Source organism: Cynocephalus volans, chromosome 9 (assembly GCF_027409185.1).
Source record: "Cynocephalus volans isolate mCynVol1 chromosome 9, mCynVol1.pri, whole genome shotgun sequence".
NCBI lineage: Eukaryota > Metazoa > Chordata > Mammalia > Dermoptera > Cynocephalidae > Cynocephalus > Cynocephalus volans.
This window is the reverse complement of record NC_084468.1, coordinates 135,723,233-135,744,839: the sequence shown is the minus strand read 5'-3', so window position 1 is coordinate 135,744,839 and position 21,607 is coordinate 135,723,233. Positions and strand designations below refer to the sequence as shown.

The 21,607-nt window shown below is 43.0% G+C and overlaps 1 protein-coding gene across 7 annotated transcripts in view; it reads right to left on the bottom strand.

The window, feature by feature from the left end:
- Positions 1-423: 423 nt before the first annotated feature.
- Positions 424-21,607, bottom strand: part of TMEM131L (transmembrane 131 like) — a 155,998-nt gene continuing 134,814 nt past the window's right edge. For 4 of the 7 annotated variants that reach the window (XM_063108141.1, XM_063108143.1, XM_063108147.1 and 1 more), the window contains 9 exons: positions 17,594-17,718; positions 14,749-14,915; positions 13,636-13,819; positions 11,227-11,310; positions 10,258-10,340; positions 4,120-4,240; positions 2,828-2,919; positions 1,586-1,725; positions 424-836 (listed from right to left, as the gene is read on the bottom strand). In XM_063108141.1, the coding sequence (XP_062964211.1) occupies positions 561-836; positions 1,586-1,725; positions 2,828-2,919; positions 4,120-4,240; positions 10,258-10,340; positions 11,227-11,310; positions 13,636-13,819; positions 14,749-14,915; positions 17,594-17,718 (1,272 nt within the window). In that variant the 3' untranslated portion in view covers positions 424-560. Of the gene's footprint in view, positions 837-1,585; positions 1,726-2,827; positions 2,920-4,119; positions 4,241-10,257; positions 10,341-11,226; positions 11,311-13,633; positions 13,820-14,748; positions 14,916-17,593; positions 17,719-21,607 lie in introns of all 7 variants that reach the window. The other 3 variants (XM_063108142.1, XM_063108144.1, XM_063108146.1) reach the window with 2 other exon arrangements.

Below are 21,607 nucleotides of genomic sequence, written 5' to 3'. Positions count from 1 at the left end.
ATAGCCCAAGGCTCTCTGCATCATCCCAGCAGCCAGGACCAGAAAGAACCACCCCTGTACCCTGAGCAGAGTCCGTCTGGGAAGGTCACTTTCTGCTACACTGGGCTTTCCTAACTAGCACATTACAATCAATGAAGAACTTCTTAAAACTTCCTGATTGCCTGAGCCACAGATCAATTAAATTAGAATCTCTGGGAATGGCGCTTGAGCACCTTCTCCTCTGAAAGCTCCGATGTAATTCTGATGCTTGGGAAGGGGAAGCCACAGCAGCCATGTCTGCCTCACCTTTCACCTTCTTTGAAGTCTCCCTTGTTCTGACTTAAAACGTTTGGCGTGTGTGACACACTTGAATTAAGTTATGATATAGGGTTGCTTAGTTTCTACCACTGATTTATGAAGGGTTTAAAAAATAGAGCACCCAGATTTCATTAAAAAAAATTTATTTTCATATAAAAGTGCCAAAATATCCACCAATGTCTTAAGCTATCTCAACAACCAGTTTACGCAAGTAATCAAAACACAAACCTCTTTATTCACATTGTTTAAAAATCCAATTCTTTTCACACATTCCCACAGTAACTCGAGTCTCTAGACAGTGGGAAATTTGCATTCCTATTTGCTGTGGTAGTCCATATGTCCAGGTTCATATAGGCACGAAACGGGTTGAACCCTGGGTAGTATTCCTTGCACATGACCGCCTGGTTTTCCATGTGAGTCGAATGTTCCGTGGTGGGATTGATGGGGCAGCAATTTTCATACACATCGCTTTGCGGGGCCCAGATGGAACCAAAAAGTCCAGACATTGGAGACAAGCTTCGGGCACTTGTGAGGTAGGGCTGAAGTGTACATGGGGAGGAAAAAAGAAAAAAAAGTTTAAAAAAAGAATCCCGACAAAGGCAATGTCAAGGTTGAATATACACCAGTGGGTGCCACAATGATATCAATCCAAGTCACTCTGAAGTTATTAAACTATTCTCAACAAGCCAGGTTGCTTTAATTCAATTTTTCTCCAAGGGAGGAGTGTGAAATCCTTATCGGACTAAATAAACTTATTTGCATCTCAAGGAAGAACCCACAGGCCAAATGCCCTTTATCTGAAAGAAAAAAAAAAGTGTGGAGTGGATGTGGAAGGGGAGGGCGTTGGGCTTTTAGCAGGGAGGCTGGCTCACAGGCAGGAAGCTCTCAGGACCCAGTCACTGAACACTGACTGACCTTCCTGGACCTTCATTTCATTTCTTATCACAGATGTAAAGGTCAGCGAAGCCACAGAAAAACAGCTGTGCCACACAGGGCTTCAAGGACCCAGTTCTGTTTTATCTACAAATGATCACTGCTTGGTGTAGTTTGGGCATCCTTTTCATTCACGGTGGCCAGGATGTCAATGTCTGCAAGCCCCCACCCATCTGATTACAGTTAAGTTCCTTCAGAGGGTGGCCAGCCCTGGCTTCTGTGATCTAAGAGAAACAATGCAGGCTTTGGCTGATCTCAGCACAATGCTAAAGCTTGTTGACACCAGGTCTAAAGAAGCACCAGAAACAACATGCAGTTGCCCCAGGGTCCAGAGCACAGGACAGGCAACACTGACCGGAGAGTTGATGAAACCGGCATGTCCCCAGGCAGTAGGCATGTTGGGCGGGGTGTTCCAGGTAGGCTGAGAGTTGTGATCAATCAAGTCCGTCTGAACTTCTGCAGGACAAGGGAAGCCATTGGTGTAATTCATGTTTTCTACAAAGAATAGGAGACAGCAACATAGGTAAACATTTTCATGGAAAGAAATGAATGCTCACTTTCGGGCAAAAAGGTTTTCAGGGCCTTACATTGTTGACAAGTTCAAAACAGACACAAAATACTTAACTCTGTGTGGACCAGGAGGGTCATTACATTGGCATTCTCAAGGTTAAAACTGTTCAGACACATCACCTAGGACACCCTCAGTAAAGGAGGTCTTCCTCTGGGCTTGCTTTTCTGTCTTTGATCATTTGATGGGAATCTTTCTAATATATAAAGTACACTAAAATACTACTACACATTTGAATAGTGCCAATATTCTTACCAGTCCTTACTGTTTTTTTTATTACCTGTTATGCCAACCTCAGCCACCTGCACATATACCATATGGGCTGATAAAGCAATCCAAAACCACGCACTCAGAGATCAACAAGAAAGTGATACACACAAAGCCTCACGATCAGAGGAAGAAAGTTACCAAAGCACCTCCCTGTGGTTAGCACAGAGCAATGCACGTATCAAAATCATGATCAGAACAATACCTAATGTACTGCTTATCCCTTCCCTAGCTCTAGTATGAGAACTGATCAGATTGTAATGTACAATAAGAGCATTTTCCAGTTCATCAGGGAAAGCCCTGTCTCCTACTTATTATTACAGACACTTGAGCACAAGCATCTGCGATTTTCCACAATTTCCCTCCAAGCTCTCTTCTTTCCTTCCGTAGTCCCACCCACAGGCAGAAAAGCCAGAACATGTTGAGGAAAAAGCAGGTAAACGTTTCTGTTTCACAAGGGACTTGCCTGCCTGAAAAGAATATCAAACAACTTAACTGGAAGGACTAAATGGATTAGGGTTATTTGCAGAAGCTCCTAGACAGCTAGACTTAGAGGGCTTTTGAGGGGCATATAAAACTACATATGGCAGGCTTGCACAACTGGGTCCACACGAAGCCAGTCAGCAGCCTACAGTAAGACCATTCTCAAAGTCTGCTAAAAGGCACATTCTTCTGCAGGTTAGTGCCTTACGTCCACTAACTATCTGCTCTGACCTTCTGAGAATAAAAGAATGGCACTGGGATTGTTCAAATAGTTTTTACCTTCTGGAAAGGCATTGTAATCGTTCAATTCCAATGGACAGTACACATTGGGAAACGGGCCTTCGCAAGTTGCACTCCAATCAGTGAAACTGCTGCAAAGAACAAGAGGTCTAGTTTCAGAAATAGGATGCCAACGGATCGAGTAAGGAAAGAAGAAAATGATTTTACTGCGCAGCATCCTACTCACTGCAAATTCCTCAGTTTTAGAAAATAGATGTACTTTTCCAAGTCACAGAATCAAGGCTTACTAAATGCTCATCACCAGTGACATACCATCTGCAGGATGGATGGCTTGGACTGGGAGCACACTTCCTTTAGTACTGTGTTTAGTAAGGCTAACGAGACAGAATCCACAGCGGTGGCTTTACCAACACTATGGAAGGACAACTGGAATACCTTTGAGGGTCTTAGCACACGCCTGAAGGACTTAAACATGTTCTATTAAAATGTCTACCCTTCACTCAGAGCAAGACCAGCATTCATCGTAAGTCACAACTATAAAGACTATGATTCATGGTACTTTGATCATGATTGCAAACTGGGTTCTCATTATAGTAATAAGACAGTAAATACTGCTGTAATAAGCTTAACCAAACAAACTTTCAGATGGATTCTGTAATTAAACAAAGACCCTAATTGGATGACATATTAATATCAAATAGCAAATATAAGAAACTGCTGTCGTGTAATGATTTTTTGATACTCAAACTGATCTTTTAAAATTTTAAATGTGTTCAAGAGTAATGCCATGGAAAAATGGAAATCTATACTCTGTTAGGAGGTGGGAATTATGAGTGACTATCTTTTCAAATTTCCTTCTAATATAGGGCCGGCCTGTGGCTCACTCGGGAGAGTGTGGTGCTGATAACACCAAGGCCCCGGGTTCAGATCCCATACAGGGATGGCCGGTTCGCTCACTGGCTGAGCGTGGTGCTGAAAACACCAAGTCAAGGGTTAAGATCCCCTTACCGGTCATCTTTAAAAAAAAAAAAAAAAAAAAAAATTTCCTTCTAATATATGAATAGATCATCTCTTCAATTTAAAAAAAAAAAAAGGCAAGTAATGACACGGTCATCAGCTTTATTCCTTTATTTCCTTTGATGTTTCTCTCAATGACTGGTTATTTTCTAAATCATCACAACGCAACTCCAAAAGGCAGAAGGAAATACACAGCTCAAGTACACCGAGGGAGAAGCTTGGCCCTCATTTGTGTAAGGACCACCTAACAAATCCAAATCCCACCTGCCAGCGCTTCAGCCAAGGAAGGCACAACCCGAGAAGGGAGGCCGTACCTGTTGTGAACCACGGAGGGCTCCTGCACCACACAAGGTGCGCTGCTCTCCAGAGCACAGGTCAGGCCGCTTGTCAGACACACTGGCTGGGTGGGCCACAGGTCTCCAGCTGGGTAAAAGCCTACAGAAGAGAACAAGGCCTCAGTCCACCTTCTTCCCACTCAGCCCTCATTCTACCCTTCCTGCACCCAGCTCAAGTCCTCTTCTCTCCAGAAAATACCCCCCGACATCACCCACACATGCTGATGACTTCTGCCTTCCCTGACTCCTTTCGGGGTATTATGTCAGGACATAATGCTGAAAACACAGTATATTGCTTTGACCTTTACTTCAGATGGTGTGACCATCTCCTGGCCTACATGACAAGAGGAGTTCACTCAACAAGTGCTTTAGGACCTGTACTCTGCAGGGCGCCTTTACAGATACCAGGGACATAGCAGTAAACAAGCTGTATGCAAATGAACAGAGACAGACAATGAAGAAGGAAAAAAAATTTTTAAGATTCCACTGGGGAGGGAAGGAGGGAAGGGAGGGTGGAGAGAGGTTGGCCAATAGGTGCAAAATTACCATTAGACAGGAGAAATAAGTCTGGTGTCCTATTGCACAGTAGGCTGACTGCTGACTATGATTAACAGTTAGGTATTCTTACTACAAAACAGCTACAGGAGAAGATTTTGAATGTTCTCAAAACAAAGAAATGATAAATGCATGAAGTGATGAATATACTAACTACCCTGATTCAAAACGTTTGTGGAAAAATAGAATTAACAAGATAGTTCGATCTTTCCATGAACTTTTGGAAGTATCCTCATATGGATCAAAACATCAAATTGTACCCTGTATGTATGTGCAATTACAATGTGTCGATTAAAGAAAGAGGCAAGAAGTATAGCACTGGCAGATGGTCTATGTGCCATGAGGACAAACACAGCAATCTTAAATAAGGGAGTTGGAGGCCTATCTCATCAAAGATGGGACTGAGGGGAGCGAGGGAGCCAGGCGGGGACAGGAAGTGCGTTCCAGGCAGTGGGAACAGTACGGCAAAGGCCCCGAGGCGGGGTGTGCCTGGGGGGTTCGAAGAGCCAGGAGAGCTGTGTAGTCAGAAAGGAGGGGGTGAAAAGAAAGGACAAGAGTGGGGATGAGTGAGTGAGAGAGCTGACTGGGAGCCAGAGGAGACAGAGCCTTGTGGGCCCCTTCAAGGACTGGGCCTTTACTTTGAGTCAGATGGGAAGCCACTAGAAGGTTTCGAGCAGAGTGACTCCAGAAGACAAGTCTCCACGGTTTCTCCGGTTCCTGTGCATCCTGCAGGTAGAGGCACTGGCGGCCTCTGTTCTGGACTATCTTTTCATGGACGTCTGCTAAGCAAAATACTTGGAACATATAGTGGCTCCCTCTGGAGCAAAGGGCAGTCATGCTTATCACTCATAAAAGATTTGGGTTCCCTAAGCTCAGGTTCCTCCCCTGTAATGCCACCTAGAGTGTACGCAGGCATCCATCCAGGGCTGTCTGAGTCACCCCCGTGTCACCTGGGGCTAAGGAGAACTGAGGCAAACAGGCTGATGCTCATGCAGCTGACTGGTCCTCAGCCATATTTCTGCTTTATGTAAACAACGGCAGCTATCCCTTTGGGGAAACTTTATCTCCAACTCTGCCACCTGAAGCACAGCTGCTGGCTCAGCGGGGCCCTCAGCTCCCCCAAGGTTCCCCTGAGTGCCTGGCCCGGTTCTCTGCTGGACGGCGTAAGTTGGGACCCGAAGGTGTCCACTGGGCTGCTGTGGCTGTCCAACCTCAATGCCCCCTATGCAGAACTGAACATGGACATGGTCACTCTGCTCAGGGGCAGAAGCCAAGGTGATTCTTGCAGCTCTGACCAATTTTCCCCTTGATGATCCTTGCTATGTTTCTTCTGACTCAATGGCCTAGATGATTAAAGACATTGCTCTTTGGGGCTGTGAAATGTGGAAAGGATCTTGGCTTCTGATTAAACCTCTGAGCCATTCAGGTAGAGGTCCCTGGTAAGGTCCCATTCTCTGCTGAGACTGACCCAAATCAAGCTGCCAATTGAGTCTGCACCACCCAGATGCCATCCCTGCTAGCTGGGTCCTGTACTGGACATGGCAGCACTTCCAGCATCATAGACCAGCCACAAAGAGAAAGCTGACCTGCTGTCTCAGGTGGCGACACAACACAGAGTATTGTTGCTGCCCACTCCTGGCACAGGGACTACACTGGACCTTGAATCCTGCTCCAGGCTGTAAGTGCTGCCTCACCACCACTAACACACTTCAGATTAGAGTGCTACTGTCCTTAGAGGTCGTCGTAAGAGACCTTCAAGTGTTTGGAGAAACACCACTGGTACGTCATGCAGCCTTCATATGACTGTGGAGATCTGGCAAAAACAAGGCTACCCTTGGTTACTCAGGGAGCTTCTGGGAAGGATAACTTGCTATTCATGCACATCCTAGGGGCAGTCATCACTATAAGGCAGCCACCAGTTAGAAAATGTGATATGAAAACTGTCTGCTGAAACTAGCTGAAGTGATCAAAGACACCACCTGGGCCCTGAAAGAAACTGAGGTCAACCTCAACTCACTGGCCAGGGTTGTCACGGATGACAGAACTGCCCTAGACTTTCTCCTTGCAGGCCAAGGTAGAATCTATGAAATCACTAATACACCTTGCTGTACCTGCAATTGCCTCTGGCCAAGTGGAAAGATCAGTACAGAAGCTTAAAGAGAAAGCCATGTGGCTTTCTAAAGCAGATTCTGGAGGCTTATGGGATCTGTCTGGCTGGTTGGGTCTGGAACTGGCTCTATGGGGCATGGATGTGGTCACCACAGGGTGGCCTCATCGTACTACTTAGAGCCCTGTTGATAGCAGCTGTTTTTGTATGAGACGAATCAGACAGATTTGGTCCCACCTTCTGTTGGTCAGATTAATCAAGAATTGCTCCTGGAATGGTGTACTCATAACAAAGTCTACCAGAAGCCATATGGAAACATATATACCAGAAGCTATGTAGAAACAAGAAGTGTGTCTACAACTCTCTATTTGTCTCTCACATTTCTGAACTTCATGCGAACAGAAGCACTGGCTGCCTTTATTCTGCCCTACTTTCCCAAGGATGTTTGTTAGGCAAAGCCTCAGAACACACTTTCTCATCTCCCATGGGGGCAAGGGGAACTGACATAAACAGGCTGCTGCTCATGCTGCTTGCTGTGCTAGAAGTCCTTTATCTCTGGCCCAAGAGACTCTTGTCTTCTGCCAGCTTCTACGAAACTGTGGCAGGCTAACTCCTTAGCTTGTAAGCAGGGTAAAGATCTCAGAGGCTTCCCAGTTCTTGAAAGTCACATGATCTGAGTTATGTTTAACACGACCACTCTGGCTGCTGTGTTAAAAACGGATGGTAAGGTGGGGTGAGGGCAGAGGCAGGGAGGCCTGTTAGGAGGTTATTGTGATAACCCAATGAGAAAGAAGGATGGTCTGGACCAGGGTAATTAAGGTGCTGAGGGTAAGAAGTGACCAGATACAGATATATTTGGAAGGCAGAAGGCTAACAGAAAAAGACATCAGATGTGGGGCACAAGAAAGAAAATGTCAAAGATGACATTGAGATTCTGGGCCTCAGCCATCAGAAAGACTGAATGTAAGAGGAATAGATCTGAAGAGATGATCAAGTATTCAGTTTGGGGTACCTGCTGAATCCCCAAGTAAAGATGTCAAACTGGCAGTTACCAGAGTTCAGGAGAGAGGCCCAGGCTAAAGATATAAATTTGGGAGTTGGTGGGTTGTAGGTGAGACTTCAAGTTTTGAAATTGGATGAGATCACCCAGGGAGTGTGCCAAGACAGAAGAGCACCAAGGACTGTGCTCTGGAGGGCTCCCGGGTCATGAGAGGTGGGGCGATGGGGAGGAGCTGAACTGGGGACCTAAGGTTTACCAGCCAGAACAGAACGTCTAATGCATGCAACAGCTCCATATGGAGACCAAAGACAAAACGGACCAAGGACTTAACAATGTGGAAATCACCAGTGACCCCAACAGTGCTGTTGAGTGGAGTAATGGCAGCAAAAGCCAGATTATAGGGGTTTCCAGGGAGAATAGGAGGAAGGAAATTTGAATGATCAAGCACAGATAATTCCTCTAAGGCATCCCTAAGGCAGGAGCAGAGAAACAGAGCAGCAGCTAGAGAAGTGGGTCAAGAGACAGGGTTTGGCTGTTGGGTTTTTACAGATGGGAGGTACTACAGTCTACTTGTGTGCTGATGGGAATGACCCTTACAGGAAAACTGATGGAAGAGGGTTGGGGAAATCTGAAGCAACACCCTTGGAGAGAAGGGGTGCATGGACAATTCCACAGGATGCAACAGGAGGGAAGCAGAGAATGCTGTGATGTGGTAGGTGGATGAATGGGGCAGTGGGAGCTTTATGAAGGTGTCTAGGTGCTTCTCTCTTTTCCAGTAAAACAGGAAGCAAGAGCAACTAAGAGAATGCAGCAGAAGGCACTGGAAGCGTGGGGATATGGGAAGAGTGTGGAAGATGAAGGGACCAGGGAAGGGGCATTAGATGCAGCAGTGGGCCCTCGTGAAGTCAGGTGTCAGGAATGCACAGAGGCTGGTCAGCATGTGGCACAATGTCCTCCAGCTTTGCTCACCTGCAGAGGGACAGGTGCAGCAGTGGAGAGGTGGGAAAAGCCATGACTGGATTTGCAAGGTTAATGCAGCAAAGGGAGAGAAGTCAAGGAAATGGTTATCATAAGGATCAGAGCACTTGAGCCAGGCAGGAGGGAGGGAGGGAGGGCCAGCAGAGGGTGGCGGGACCCAGGCTTTGTAGACACAGACTGCAGACAAGAGCTGGTTTTGTAGAGACTTTAGGACCTAATTAAGGATTGTAACAGGTGACCAAAAAATAATTATAGATTATTAATGAAGACAAGGCCAAAAGCACTTGAAACACACACAGACCTGGATCAGGACACTAGATTACATATAAATCTCCAACTGACAACAAAAACAGAATAACATGCTAAAGAGTACCTGTTTTGAGTTTTTAATTTTTCTCCACCACTAATTAAGTCCTACCTTTTCTCTATTACTTGCAGGAAAGGTAGTACCATCTAAACCTCCCTGAAATCTTGCCTTACCAAATTGCGGTTTACTGAATTTAACATTTTCTTCAATTAACACATATTTTATTGGTTGTTAGATCCAATTTGCAAATAATTTATTTCTGTTGATAATCTGACAAGTCCAAAGTTTATCCAAGAAACAGCAAAGAGCCTTATGCTTTCAAAGTAAAAATTCTCCAATGTGCAGAGCAGCTTTTAAATCCAGCATTAATTTATACGGGCAAAGCAAGTATGTGTATTAAAGCTGGGGGGCAGGGATCAGGCTCATCCTGCCATAATTCCTGACCCCAATTAGGCAGGAAAGAAGCCCTAGAATACAACAGGAGACAGAAGACAAAAGACAAAGAGAGGCAGAAGAGGAGGCAAAAAGGAGAATAAAAACAAGAAGACTGGAGTTAACCTTCCGTCATAGACCCCAGCCAGGAGTGGGGTTTCCTCTGACCCCCTCCTATGTCCACGCTCCCAGGCCACCCCGCCACCACCTGCAGAAGGTCTGAGGGAGCTCAGCCCTGGTGCAGGGGCAAGACCAGTCAGCAAGGCTGCTAAGGGCGAATTCACGGGCTTCTAGGACAGAGCGAGCTGGGGAGGGAGAGGAAGGGGGAAGGGGGAAGAGGGGGTGGCGGAAGTAGGGGAGGGGTCGAACCTTGCCCTTGGCACGCTCTCCACTGAGCCTCTCTCTTGGGCCCTAAACTGCCCTTCTATTGTTCTCTGTCATCTTTGATGAGGGAAGGTGGACTAAAGGCACTGGTGGTCCCCTGTAAGGGCCCCTGTGGCTCAGCTACAAGGAGGGAGTTCCTCTCCATGCAGCGGGGCAGCAGCACACACAGTCAGCGGCCACCGACAACACCGTCCACAGAGCAGATGCCTTCCTAACGCACAAAAGCATGGCTTGGAGATGGGGCACTGTGCAAACGGCCCTGCTCCACCCAACCTGCTTTGTCTTCTCAAGCTCAGGGACGGAAGTATGTGTAGAACACCTGGCTGGTGCCTGCAGCCAGAGGACATGCCTCACCTTTACCTTCATCGACACCTGCGGGCCCGGCAGGAAGGCTGGGGCAGGACGGCTCTGCATACTGTGGGCGATTATCCAAGTCTCTGTGGGGAAAACGAGAAAAGGAGGAACTACTGAGTTCTGCTGCACAAGGAAATACTGGTATGGTACAACCAAATCCAGTAGAGTTTTTACATGAATTCTTCCCCCAAGGAACAAATAGATATTAGAGACATTAAGGTACTCAACCAGAAAAGAGATGAGGATCATGAAATTCCTAAGATCCAGCAAAACCTTTTTTTAACAAACGACAACAAAAATCTAACTAAAGTAACCTGCACTTTCAAATCTGCCTCCCACCAGTGGGCAGCAATTCTTAATCTCTTGCTCACTTTCTACTCCTAATAAAAAGTTCATAAAGAGCTTCCCTTGTCCTCTAGATGAGTTTCCTTCTTCACAAACTTGCCATTTCATTACACCCTCCTGTCTTTGCATAAGGAAGCAGGCACCAAAGAAATCTAATTACATCCTCGCTCCGAAACCCTCTCCTGCTTACCCTCCTCCTTGCACTCAATAAAAGGCACTGGTTGATTCTGTCCGAGGCTGCAGAAACCATCAGACAGCGGAGCTGTATTTGTGTAAGTGAAGTGCCTGCTACTAGGTTCTTGAAAAATCCTCTAGGTCATCAATGCTCAGTTTTGTTTACAGTTATGGAAAAGGGTAGATGATTCCCATCTTTATAACAACTACTGCTTTCTCTTTCAGAGAAATACCAGACCAGAGATACCAGAGACACTCCCACGCGAACTGTGTTCACTTGGAAGGATTGCTCTTTCTTAATTATTAAGAAAATCAGATTTTACTTTCCTGCATCCTTAAAAGGTTTTCATACTTTAATTTGCAGAACCAAGTGCAGAGAAGAAACACACTGACTGACAGAAAAAGCAGTACATAAAACCTACTGGAAGAGCTGGAAAATTAAAAACTTACATGGGATTGCAGATGTTATGAGAAAGATTCAAGGAGATGGGAGTTTCAGAAGGAAAAACATTCTGTGAAACACTGTCTCCTGCATTAAAACAAACAATACATTGTCACAAATTTTTAAAAGTATAATTCAACTGTAAATATTCTGTATTAAAACGCAGATTGTTAATATCATTAACTCCTAATGAGTAATTTACTTTTCACTTTAAATTGATATTCATACATTCAGTAATTTAATTTTTAAAAGGCCTTTTATCTTCTCATTGAAAAGTTAATAAAACTCAACATTTAAATTTAACAATTTTAGATTAAAAATATAGAGAAGAGCTGAAACCATCAATGCCATGTAACTTATTAATAGGGTTTTTTTCCTGATAAAGAAATTTAGCTACATAATTATAGCACCTCCTTCCCCAGTTTATAAGGTAATATACATCCATTGTAGGAAATCAATAAAAAAAAAAACAAAGTTTAAAGAAAAAATACATAAATCACCAGCAATTATGGTATTTAGGTGTATTTCCTAATAATCTCTTTTATGTGTATGCATATGTATAAAATTGAGATCATACTTAATATATACTTCGTATTATTTTCGGCCTTCATAGTGGATTGAATTATGTCCCCCTCAAAACTCACTGAAGCCTGAATTGTGTCCCCCAAGTTTCATGTATTAAAAACTTAGCCCCCACTGTAACTGTTAAGAGGGCAGGAAATCCTATTATGGTAATTGAAGGTGGAGCCCTTCAAGATGATTTGATTGTAGCATCCTGCAGTAGTGAATGGATTAAAAATGGTGGTCAGAGGTGTGGTTCTGAGAACTTTAAAAAAAGAGGAGAGTCTGTCTTCCTCTCTCTCTCTCTCTCTCTCTCTCTCTCTCTCTGCTTCCACCATCTTGCAATGGACCCCTGGTCACTGTCCCACCACCACCAGATGGATTTTGGACTTCTCAGCCTCAGAAACTGTAAGCAATAAATTTCATTTTCATTATAAATCACCCAGTTCAGTGTACTTTGTCATAAGCAACAAAAATGGACTAATACGGCTTTTTAGATATATCATACTTCACATATACTTCACATTATTTTTAGCCATTTATTATATTGGGGACATTTTCCTGCTCTTACATAACCTTCAAACAAAACTGAAAGACTGCACATTATGCCACTGTACAGCAATACGGGCAATAATTTTTGTTGTTCTTCTGTTGGCCTTTCTCCCAAGCAAAAGCTGCACTTCCAGTTTCTGTGAATGTTAAGAACTGATTTTTAAAAATCTCACATTAGCACCATCCAGCAAACCTGTCTTCAGAGGTAGATGGGAGCTGTGCAAACCACGCCTGGTGTCAAACAAAGCACTGCATGCCCTTCAGCTAAGTCCATTCATTTTCCAGGGAGGCAATGCTATCCCCAAGGAGCGGGGACTGGTTTGGTTTTTAGGAGCTGAGTAAATCTTATCTTTTTATGCATAAAGTACAGTACACGGTAATAACCTGATATACTGTATATACCAGCAGTAATAAAATTTTATGGGGGCCATTAGGAAAACAACATCTAAAAAGGCTGCGGGAGGGGAGGGAATAATGGAACCACCGTTGAGAGGCACTGACTAGAGTCACGTGTGAGCACTTCCTCCAGGTTTCCACGGCTGCTACTGCACAGGTCTCTCAGACAAGACCTTCTTTCACAGTCTCGCTGCTGATTGCAGAGAGAAAGAAAGAGTAGCTGCTGGAGGAAACTCTCAGGAAGCTGGGAGATGAGGGAGAAGACACGGGTTCAAGCCTGAGCTACTGCCAAGGAGACTTCGTGGTGTCAAACACAATAAAAAAGAACGTACAGATGAAAAAATAAAACAGCTCTTTAAACCGTTTCAAAGACAGACACTAAATGATAATAATCCAGTCATTTCTCAGTACGTGGGGGATTGCTTCCAGGATACCAACATCTTCAGATGCTCAAGGCCCTGGTATAAAATGGCATAGTATTTGCACATGACCTATGCACATCCTCCCGTCTACTTTAAATCATCTCTAGATTACTTATAATACCTAATACAATATAAATGCTATGTAAAAAGTTATTATACTGTATTTTTAAATTTGTATTTTTTAATTATTATATTTTTTTAAATCATTTTTTTCCTAAATATTTTCTGTCTGCAGCTGGTTGAATCCATGGATGGAGAACCCGTGGATACAGAGGGCTGATTATAATAATAATAATAATAATAATGGAGGGAAAGAAAGAGGGAGAAAAGAAAAAGAAAGTGAATAAAGTCCAAAGCAAAGACTCAAACCCACAGCCCCAGCTGCTCGCTGGGTGCGGGAAGAGACCCAGACACTGCACTAGGTACTCGGGAGGACAGAACGCAGTGCTACTCTGGAGTGCCTGGATCTGCCCCCAGGACTCACCAGCCACCAGGAAGAGCTGAGGGCCCGTCACAGGCTTCTTGTCCCCGTCGGAGCTGCTGGTGCTGCTCCAGCTCCCCCAGCTGCCCCGGCTGGCACGCACGCTGCCTGACGAGCTTCCGCAGTCCGAGCTGGAATCGGAGCAAAACTTGTCCACACACTTCTTCTCAGGCTTCTGGCAGCAACCGTCTGGAGGAAGGAAGGGGGAAGTCATGTCTCACTGACAATTTTCAACTTGATGCCATCTTTACCAAAGAGGAGAGGTGAGATTAGAAAACAGGAAAGGCTCAGCTTCAGGGCTGGCTACCTATGCTGCTGTGGCAAAAGGAAAGAAGTTTGTTGAAACTAATGATGGGACTTTAAGAAATAGTGGGGGATGGGCTATGTCTCCTCTTTCTATGGGATGGGGAATTAAACTTGTTTGGAGCTAAAATGGCCAATACTAACTATAACCTTGATCTAAAAATGGTTTAGAAACAGCAAACACTTCTATCAAGAAGGCTACTCTATTGTAGTGGAGATTTGTAGGTAATTTACCTTCTCTCTTTTATGAAGATGCCCACTAAGAGTTTCAAATTATTGATGTATGGGTGAGAACCTCTAATAAGACCAAAAAGCAACACAAATATATCAAGGGAAAGAGCAAGAGAGGATGGAGATAGAAACCGGTTAACTCTGTCAGCCTGTGTGCACCAATGTGGGGCATGGGGTGGTGGGGGGTCTGTAATCCAGCAGTCCTTGGGTGGGACAGCAGCCTGGCTCCTCAGAACCCTCCTGGCTCAGGTGTGGGGGTGGCGCTGTCTACTTAGCTACTCCCCTCTTCCACCAAGGGTGTACTGTCTAGAGCAAACAGCCATTGTTGCTTCGGCAAGATGCATGAGGGTACTTGAGAATGGCCAGATTTTAGGGGAGAGGGGAGCAACACTAGAGGCCTGCCCAGGCTCAAAAGAATCTTAGCTTTCTGGTCTCCCCTGACAACTTTCCGTTCAGGCTTTAGTTAGCTAAGGTGCCTGTAAAGTGATAATGTCATCGAAACGCTATTTCTCTCACACTGGATTCTTCCTTGAGGAAACAAATTCCAACTGAGGCAGCGTTCAGAGCTTAGTATCATTCCATACCTGCCTCTCTCTGTGCAGCAGATAAGCCGCTTGAAATTTCAGCATCTGCTTTACAAATCTTCCCAGTGTTTTCCTGTATACACCAGTTTCTCACATCAACATCGCTGCTCAGCTCAGCCCTCTCAAAGTCATTGCACACAAGCTTCAGTTCATTCTGCTCAGAGGGCCTGGAAGAGACACACAAAAAATCACATCCGTATTTTATCATGTATACATTCAGACTTCCTTTCCATGGGACTTATTAGAGAAAACAGGAATCTAGGACAACTTGAGGCCTCCCTTCTCTGGGTCCGGTGGGAGAATATGATGAGCAAGGAAGGGATATCAATTCAAAAAAGATTTTACCATTTGAGAACTAGAATCAATTTGGAGCTCATTAATCTATTTTCATATTTGACAATGAGAGGAATAAGACTCCACAAGGTCACTCGAGGTGAACTGATAGTGGCAGGTCCAGGACCAGAACCCAGGACTTTTGGCTTGTTTTCCTTGTTTTTAGTGTAAAATATGATTTTCAATAGATGAACCTGCTCCGTGGTGTCTGGCAGAAGATACTGAGCATTAATTTAAATACAATCTCATTCATTCATTTAGCAAACATTTGGTGAGTCACTACCATGTGCCACACAATTGTTATCAAAGGTGCAGCAGCTACAAAGAAGAAGAATAAAATTCTTCTCTGAGGATTTCAAAGTTGAACAATACCTCTCTTACTAGACCATAAACTGCTTGAGGGAAGAGCTATAAGAGAATTTTGTAAATAGCAATACTGAAACGTGGAGAAGGCTACGGGAGCAACTAGACGATTATTTCACACAGCCCAATTTCACTATTTAATGCTAAGTTTGTAGGATGGCAGGTACAAGATCAAATATGTAAAATGTACCAGAGGGTTTCACTGGTTTTTGATCAAGGCAAACGGAGTATACAGACAGAAACAAAAGCCAAGGAAACAGACAATCTAACAACCACTACCACTTGCTTCTTAAGCATCGTGATCCCAAAACAGTATGATTAGCTACAGGCTACTTGAAAGTTTATTTTTTTAACAACTTAATTATTTCTTCAGCATGCCAGAAATATGCTTTTAAAAATGTATCCTAACACTTAATGGTGAAATTCCACTCTAATTTTATATCTTTCCCTATGTTCATATCTGGAATATAAAACTTTAAAGTGGCCTCATAGTCAATCAAATATTTATGAAAACGTATGCAAATGAATACAGCAAAGTCTGACATTTCCTTTCTACAGAATACTGCAGCTTTCAAATAATTTAAATAATGCAGGCCTAAATAAGAAAAGTCACCCATCAATAATTAGAATTTAGCGTTTACAAGAAATTAATAGTGGATACATTTATTTTTTTCATATTTGCATTGTGCTGACCATGGATGTGGGCTGGGTGTAGACCTAGAGCCTGGGGAATGCTGGAGTCGCTGCCTGTTGCCAGCGAGAGTGCACCAGAACTGCTGGAACCTGTTTCAATGCTGGACCATGGCTCTGAGCTCGAGACAGCAATTGCCTCAGGGTCCTGGGACAAACATGGGAACAGCACCGTACGTGCTTCTCATGCCAGCGGTCCTTGCCACAAGGTGGGCCGTCCTGCCACAGTTTCCTTCCAACAAGAAGCTGAACTGCAGCAAGGTGGGACCCTTTCCCTATATAAACATGGAAATACTAGAGAAAAATTTAACAAAAACACATTTAAATACCTAGCCTAGCTCACAAGAAACAGAAATCCATAGATGCCAGAACTCAAAAGAAAAAGCCAGAGTGGAGAGAGCGGAGGGGTGCCCCAGGGTTAGGTTTCAAGCCCACTCAAGGATAGTCTCATCTAAGTGTCAGAGAGCTGGAACTGACTCTCCTGTATAAATTAGGGCCCTGGAAGGGGAAGGAAAAGCTCCAACCACAGACCTAGGGAGAGGAGGGAAAGGGCGTGTGCCTCTGCTGGAGGTTCCTGGCATGCATGTGTGAGGAGTGTTCGAAGTCTAACGTAAGAAATCAAAACTCAGAGACTACACCACTCGGGTGGATTTGGAATTAGAATGCATACACTACTAACCTGGAGGAAAAAATCCTCAAGCTGAGAAATTTACCTAAAATTATATTTAGAGGGATATTTCTAGAACCTCAGCAATATGGGATTCCCACACAAACACTTCACAGGTAAGAAGATGAAGGCTTGGGGAGATTAAGTGACTTGAAGAAGCAAGGTTTCCAAAGAAGAATACCAAATGGCCCAGGTTCCAACTCTGGCTCTGCTCCTTACCAACCCTATGCAGGACTGACATGAGGGCTATATGAATGGTGACTTCTATTTCACTATTCTGACCCCAGCTAGCCCCAGGTGGCCAACGGCCGAGCTGGGAGCGGGAAGCCTGCCTGTGCCCAGTGGCTTTTTCTAGTACCTGCTCCACAAACGCTCCTGCGTTTCACAGGCAGAATGGAGGTCTTGGCATATGGAGGGATGTCTTATGCTTTCTTTCTAAAACCTCTCCTAGCTTTTAGCTTTTTATAAAGGAAAGATAAAAAAAATTCTGGTCACTTGAAGATATATATATATATTTTTTTTTTTTGGCAGCTGGCCAGTATGGGGATCCAAACCCTTGACCTTGGTGTTATAACACTGTGCTCTCACCAAGTGAGCTAACTGGCCAGCCCTGAAGATACTTTTAACAAAATAAAAACATAATGAGACAATATGTTAATTTTACAAATATCTACACTCTCATATTATCTGTATCCAACATAATAGAAATAAAATTAAAAGATAATAGCTAAATGCAAAATTATAAAGTGAAAAACAGATTAAAATTTTAAAGAGATTGTAAAAATGACACACCTTGAGACGTGAGCAACACCCTTTTTCTTGTTTTTTCTACATGTTCGATTTTTATTCCAATTTAAATTTTGTAGATTTCCTTCTTTTTTCTCCTGAAGCTTCTTTTTCCTATAGGGATCTTCTTGCTAAAGAGGAGGAAAAAAAACATTTAGCGGTTTTAACCAACTAAACATAAATAAAAACTCACTTTCTTAAAACCTTTGAAGACCAGCTCCATCTGCATTCAGAACATCCCAGCACTAGTTCAACTGAGACATATGTTTCTCAATCTCTAGTTTGTTTTCATTTCCCTCCTTTCCCTCCTTCCCTCAAGCTCCACAGAAAAAGAAAAAAGAACTGTTGCCTATAAAATTCCTAAAGGGCTAAAAAAGAAAACATCTGCTAGCAATTTATGGTCAGCTTGCTGGTAACTTCAGCAGCAATAAATCCTCCAAACTTCACCGGTTAATTTGGCTTTTGCAACTCACATGAATTACTACTGAAGAAAAATCAGGTAAACACTCCCCTTAGGAGTAAACTGTGTGTTTATGTTTTTGTTTATAGATGAACTTTAGTGTGAAAACAGCCACATCTCCAAAGAATGCTCCAAACTAGTTTAAGCTTCTTGGATAAATAATGCAAGAATATGCTTGATGATTATTAAATGTGGTTCTGAAAAGCTTAATTCAACACGAGATGCAGATATATATGTATATGTATATATATATATACGTATAAATATAAATAAAAGCTTTAGATATGTGTATTATATATGTATGATTCTTTTATTTGTGCTTTTTTCTCTTTCAAATGTCAGGCACAAGGGAGGAGGATTCCCCCGCCATTTCAAAGTTTAAAGTAGTACAAGTCCTTAACATCTTCTAATACTTATTACTTCTTTTCCTTCTACCTGCTGCCACCTGGTCAGCAGGCGGGAGGTGGTGGGAGCTCACACACAGAGACCCTAAGTGTTTTAGGTACTTTCAGGAGGAAGATGTCTCTTCCAGGGACCTCACAGAGGCAAATCCCCTAGTCCAGAAGAGCCCTCTTCTTATTGACCCTTAGGATTCACATTTCACGAAAGCAAGATTGGCTCATTTTACCTTCTTTTGCAGAAGGTTGGTCCAGAAATCAGAGTAGGAATCTATGAAGTCCAACTTACATTTGACTAACACATATGACTTGGAAGGAGAAAAAGAAAAGGTTTTATTTAGATACCTGCAAGTTTTACATCTGGGATAATGGAATCTTCATGCATCTATTAAAGCAATGTGTATACCACAATAAACAAACACTAGAAATAAAATTTTAATGGTATGGAAATGTGGGATTTTTGCTTTCTTCTCTATATTCTTTTAATTTTCCCCCCAATAAGTATGTATTAACTTTTCTCTGATTCTGAAGGTATTTTAAAAACCTGACAAGTTAAACACAAAAAGCCCTATCCTACAGGACCTTATGCTAATTTCTTAAGTTTGATATTAAACAGACACATGAAAGATGTACAGACACATGGTCCTACGCTAAACATTAGACACATACCACGGTTATTCATATATTGTTCCTTTGTGTATTTCTAATGGGAGCGAGGGATGTTTTCCCTTCCCGTGCCCCTCTTTGTCCACTCAAGGGCCAACAAGGGCTTGTCAGCACAGCAAGTGCTTGAGCCTTTCCATCCCTGCAGGGTCAGGCACAAATAAAGGATCAGTCTCGAAGTAGAGTCAGAGAGAGCACGAGCTGGTCAGCGGTCATTCTGATAGTTGGCTGCCTTTCTCAAATCAATCTGGTTGGAACTGTTGTCATGTGCAAGCCAGAGGGTAAGTATTTTAGGACTACTGAGTGGTAGGACTTGGTGGTCAGAAGCACCACGGAACTCTCTGAGTATTAGAAAGAAAAGGAGAGTGCTGGACAAGCTGGACTCAGAGACGTGAGTAGAATGGCCGAGAAACAGGGTCCAGGAGCAACACAACAAGGGAAAGGAAGAGCTATGGACAAGAGAGCAAAAAGAAGAGGTAGTGAGGAATGAAAAACTAATGAATGACTTTTGTCTTTGGGGTAAGGGTCGGGGGACAGGCTAAGAGCAAAGAGGCAGCAATGGAGGAGGGGCGGAACAGAGAAGGAAAAGCAAGCCACAGAACCAAAGCAACAAACTTGTCGAGAAACATGAAGAGTAAATACGAAGAGTAAAGGGACATTTTGATTTTGGGCTTTCTGGTATAGAGAGTCCCACCGAGAGGGAGGCAGGACTAACCAGGAAACTGAAAGAGTCCATACAGAGTTGCAATTAAGATCACAGCCTCTGAGGCCAAACTGCTTCATCTGAATCTCACTCTTTGCTCACTAGTGGTGTGATCTTGGACAAGTTACTTAGCCTCCCTGCCTCAGCTTCCTGGTGTTCCTCAAAGGGCTGCTGTGAGGATTCAATTACTTGGCACACAGTAGGCACTTTATGAGACTTAGCTATTATCATTATTGTTGAACTACTGAACTAATTCAGTTCTCTGATCTCTTTGATGGAGGTGACGATTTCACTGATGGCAGCACGGAGAAAGATTCCCTAAACACTGATAAAAGCAAAGGAAGAAATCAAAAAAAAAGAAAGCACAGATTGACTACACAAAGGCATTCTTAAAGCTACTATATATAAGTAAGAGCAAAGAATAAGAGGGAAAGGGTGAACTAAGAAAAAAATACAATATACAATATCTGATAAAGAGTTAATACCTCTACATATAAAGCGTTCATAAAGAAAATAAGAAAAAAACACTGACATTCAATAGAAAAGCAGGCAAAAAAAAAAAAAAAAAAGGACACGAAACACAAATTCACAAAAGAAATATAAAAGGCAAAATATCGTGAAGAGTTCATCCAAAATGTTTCATATTAAAATATGTTCTTAGGGAAGGGAAATTATAGCCTAGCTTGTATCTCATCTTTCCATTTTGGTTTTAGAAAACACAGATGTGTTTATAATGAGTGTTTATGCCTGCAAACACTAGGAAACAGCTGGGGAAGCAGGATGCTAGCTGCGGAAGCAAAACTAGGTTGGACATCTACTTCTTAATTTATAGAATTTCTTTTCAGTGGCAGGATTTTGAATGGATGGTTTTCTTTTTCCTTTATGTGTTTTTCAGAATTTTTTTTTTTTTTTTTTTTTTTGTCTTTTTCGTGACCGGTACTCAGCCAGTGAGTGCACTGGCCATTCCCATATAGGATCCGAACCCGTGGCGGGAGCGTCGCTGTGCTCCCAGCACCGCACTCTCCCGAGTGCGCCACGGGCTCGGCCCTTTTTCAGAATTTTATAAAGAATGAAATGAAGGAAAATGCTCACCTTTCCTTAGTAAGATGTAAACAGAAATGAAAACCAAAACATGATTGTTCACCTATCACACTGACCAAGATTTTGCAAACAAGTGATGCTGCAGAGAGGAGAATGAAACCAGCATTCTCATATACCATGCCCGTGAACGTGAGTCGGTCCCAACTTTCCTAAGCTCACTGGCATCACGCCTGAGGAGCCTTAAAAAGTTGATACCCTTTAATTCTATTTCCCGATATCTATAACAAGGACATATCAGGCACATAGGAAAGAGTGATCATCAACACTGTTCATCACAGATTTATGACAGTAAAAAGCTGACAACAACCTTAATGTCCAACTGCAGAAGAATGATTTAAATTATGGCACCATTAAATGAAGGAATGTTATGCAACCACTGAAAACAACGTTCCCCACTAATTTTTAACAACATGAGAATTATAACATTAAAACAAAGCTATATATACACAATGATAATAGCTATTATCTTAACTATTTTAAGATAACAAAAGTTTTTAAAAATTTGCATTGAAAAGGTACAGAATACAGAAAATATTAAAAGTGGTTCATATTACATAGATCTTTTCCCCTCTTCTTCTTTAAGTTTCTATGATAATCATAAGTTACTTTTCTAAGGAAAAAAAAAAATCTGCTTAAAAGAAAATAAAAATCCAGAGCTAGGGTTAAAACGTAGTTTGTGTATTCCAAACTCGGGC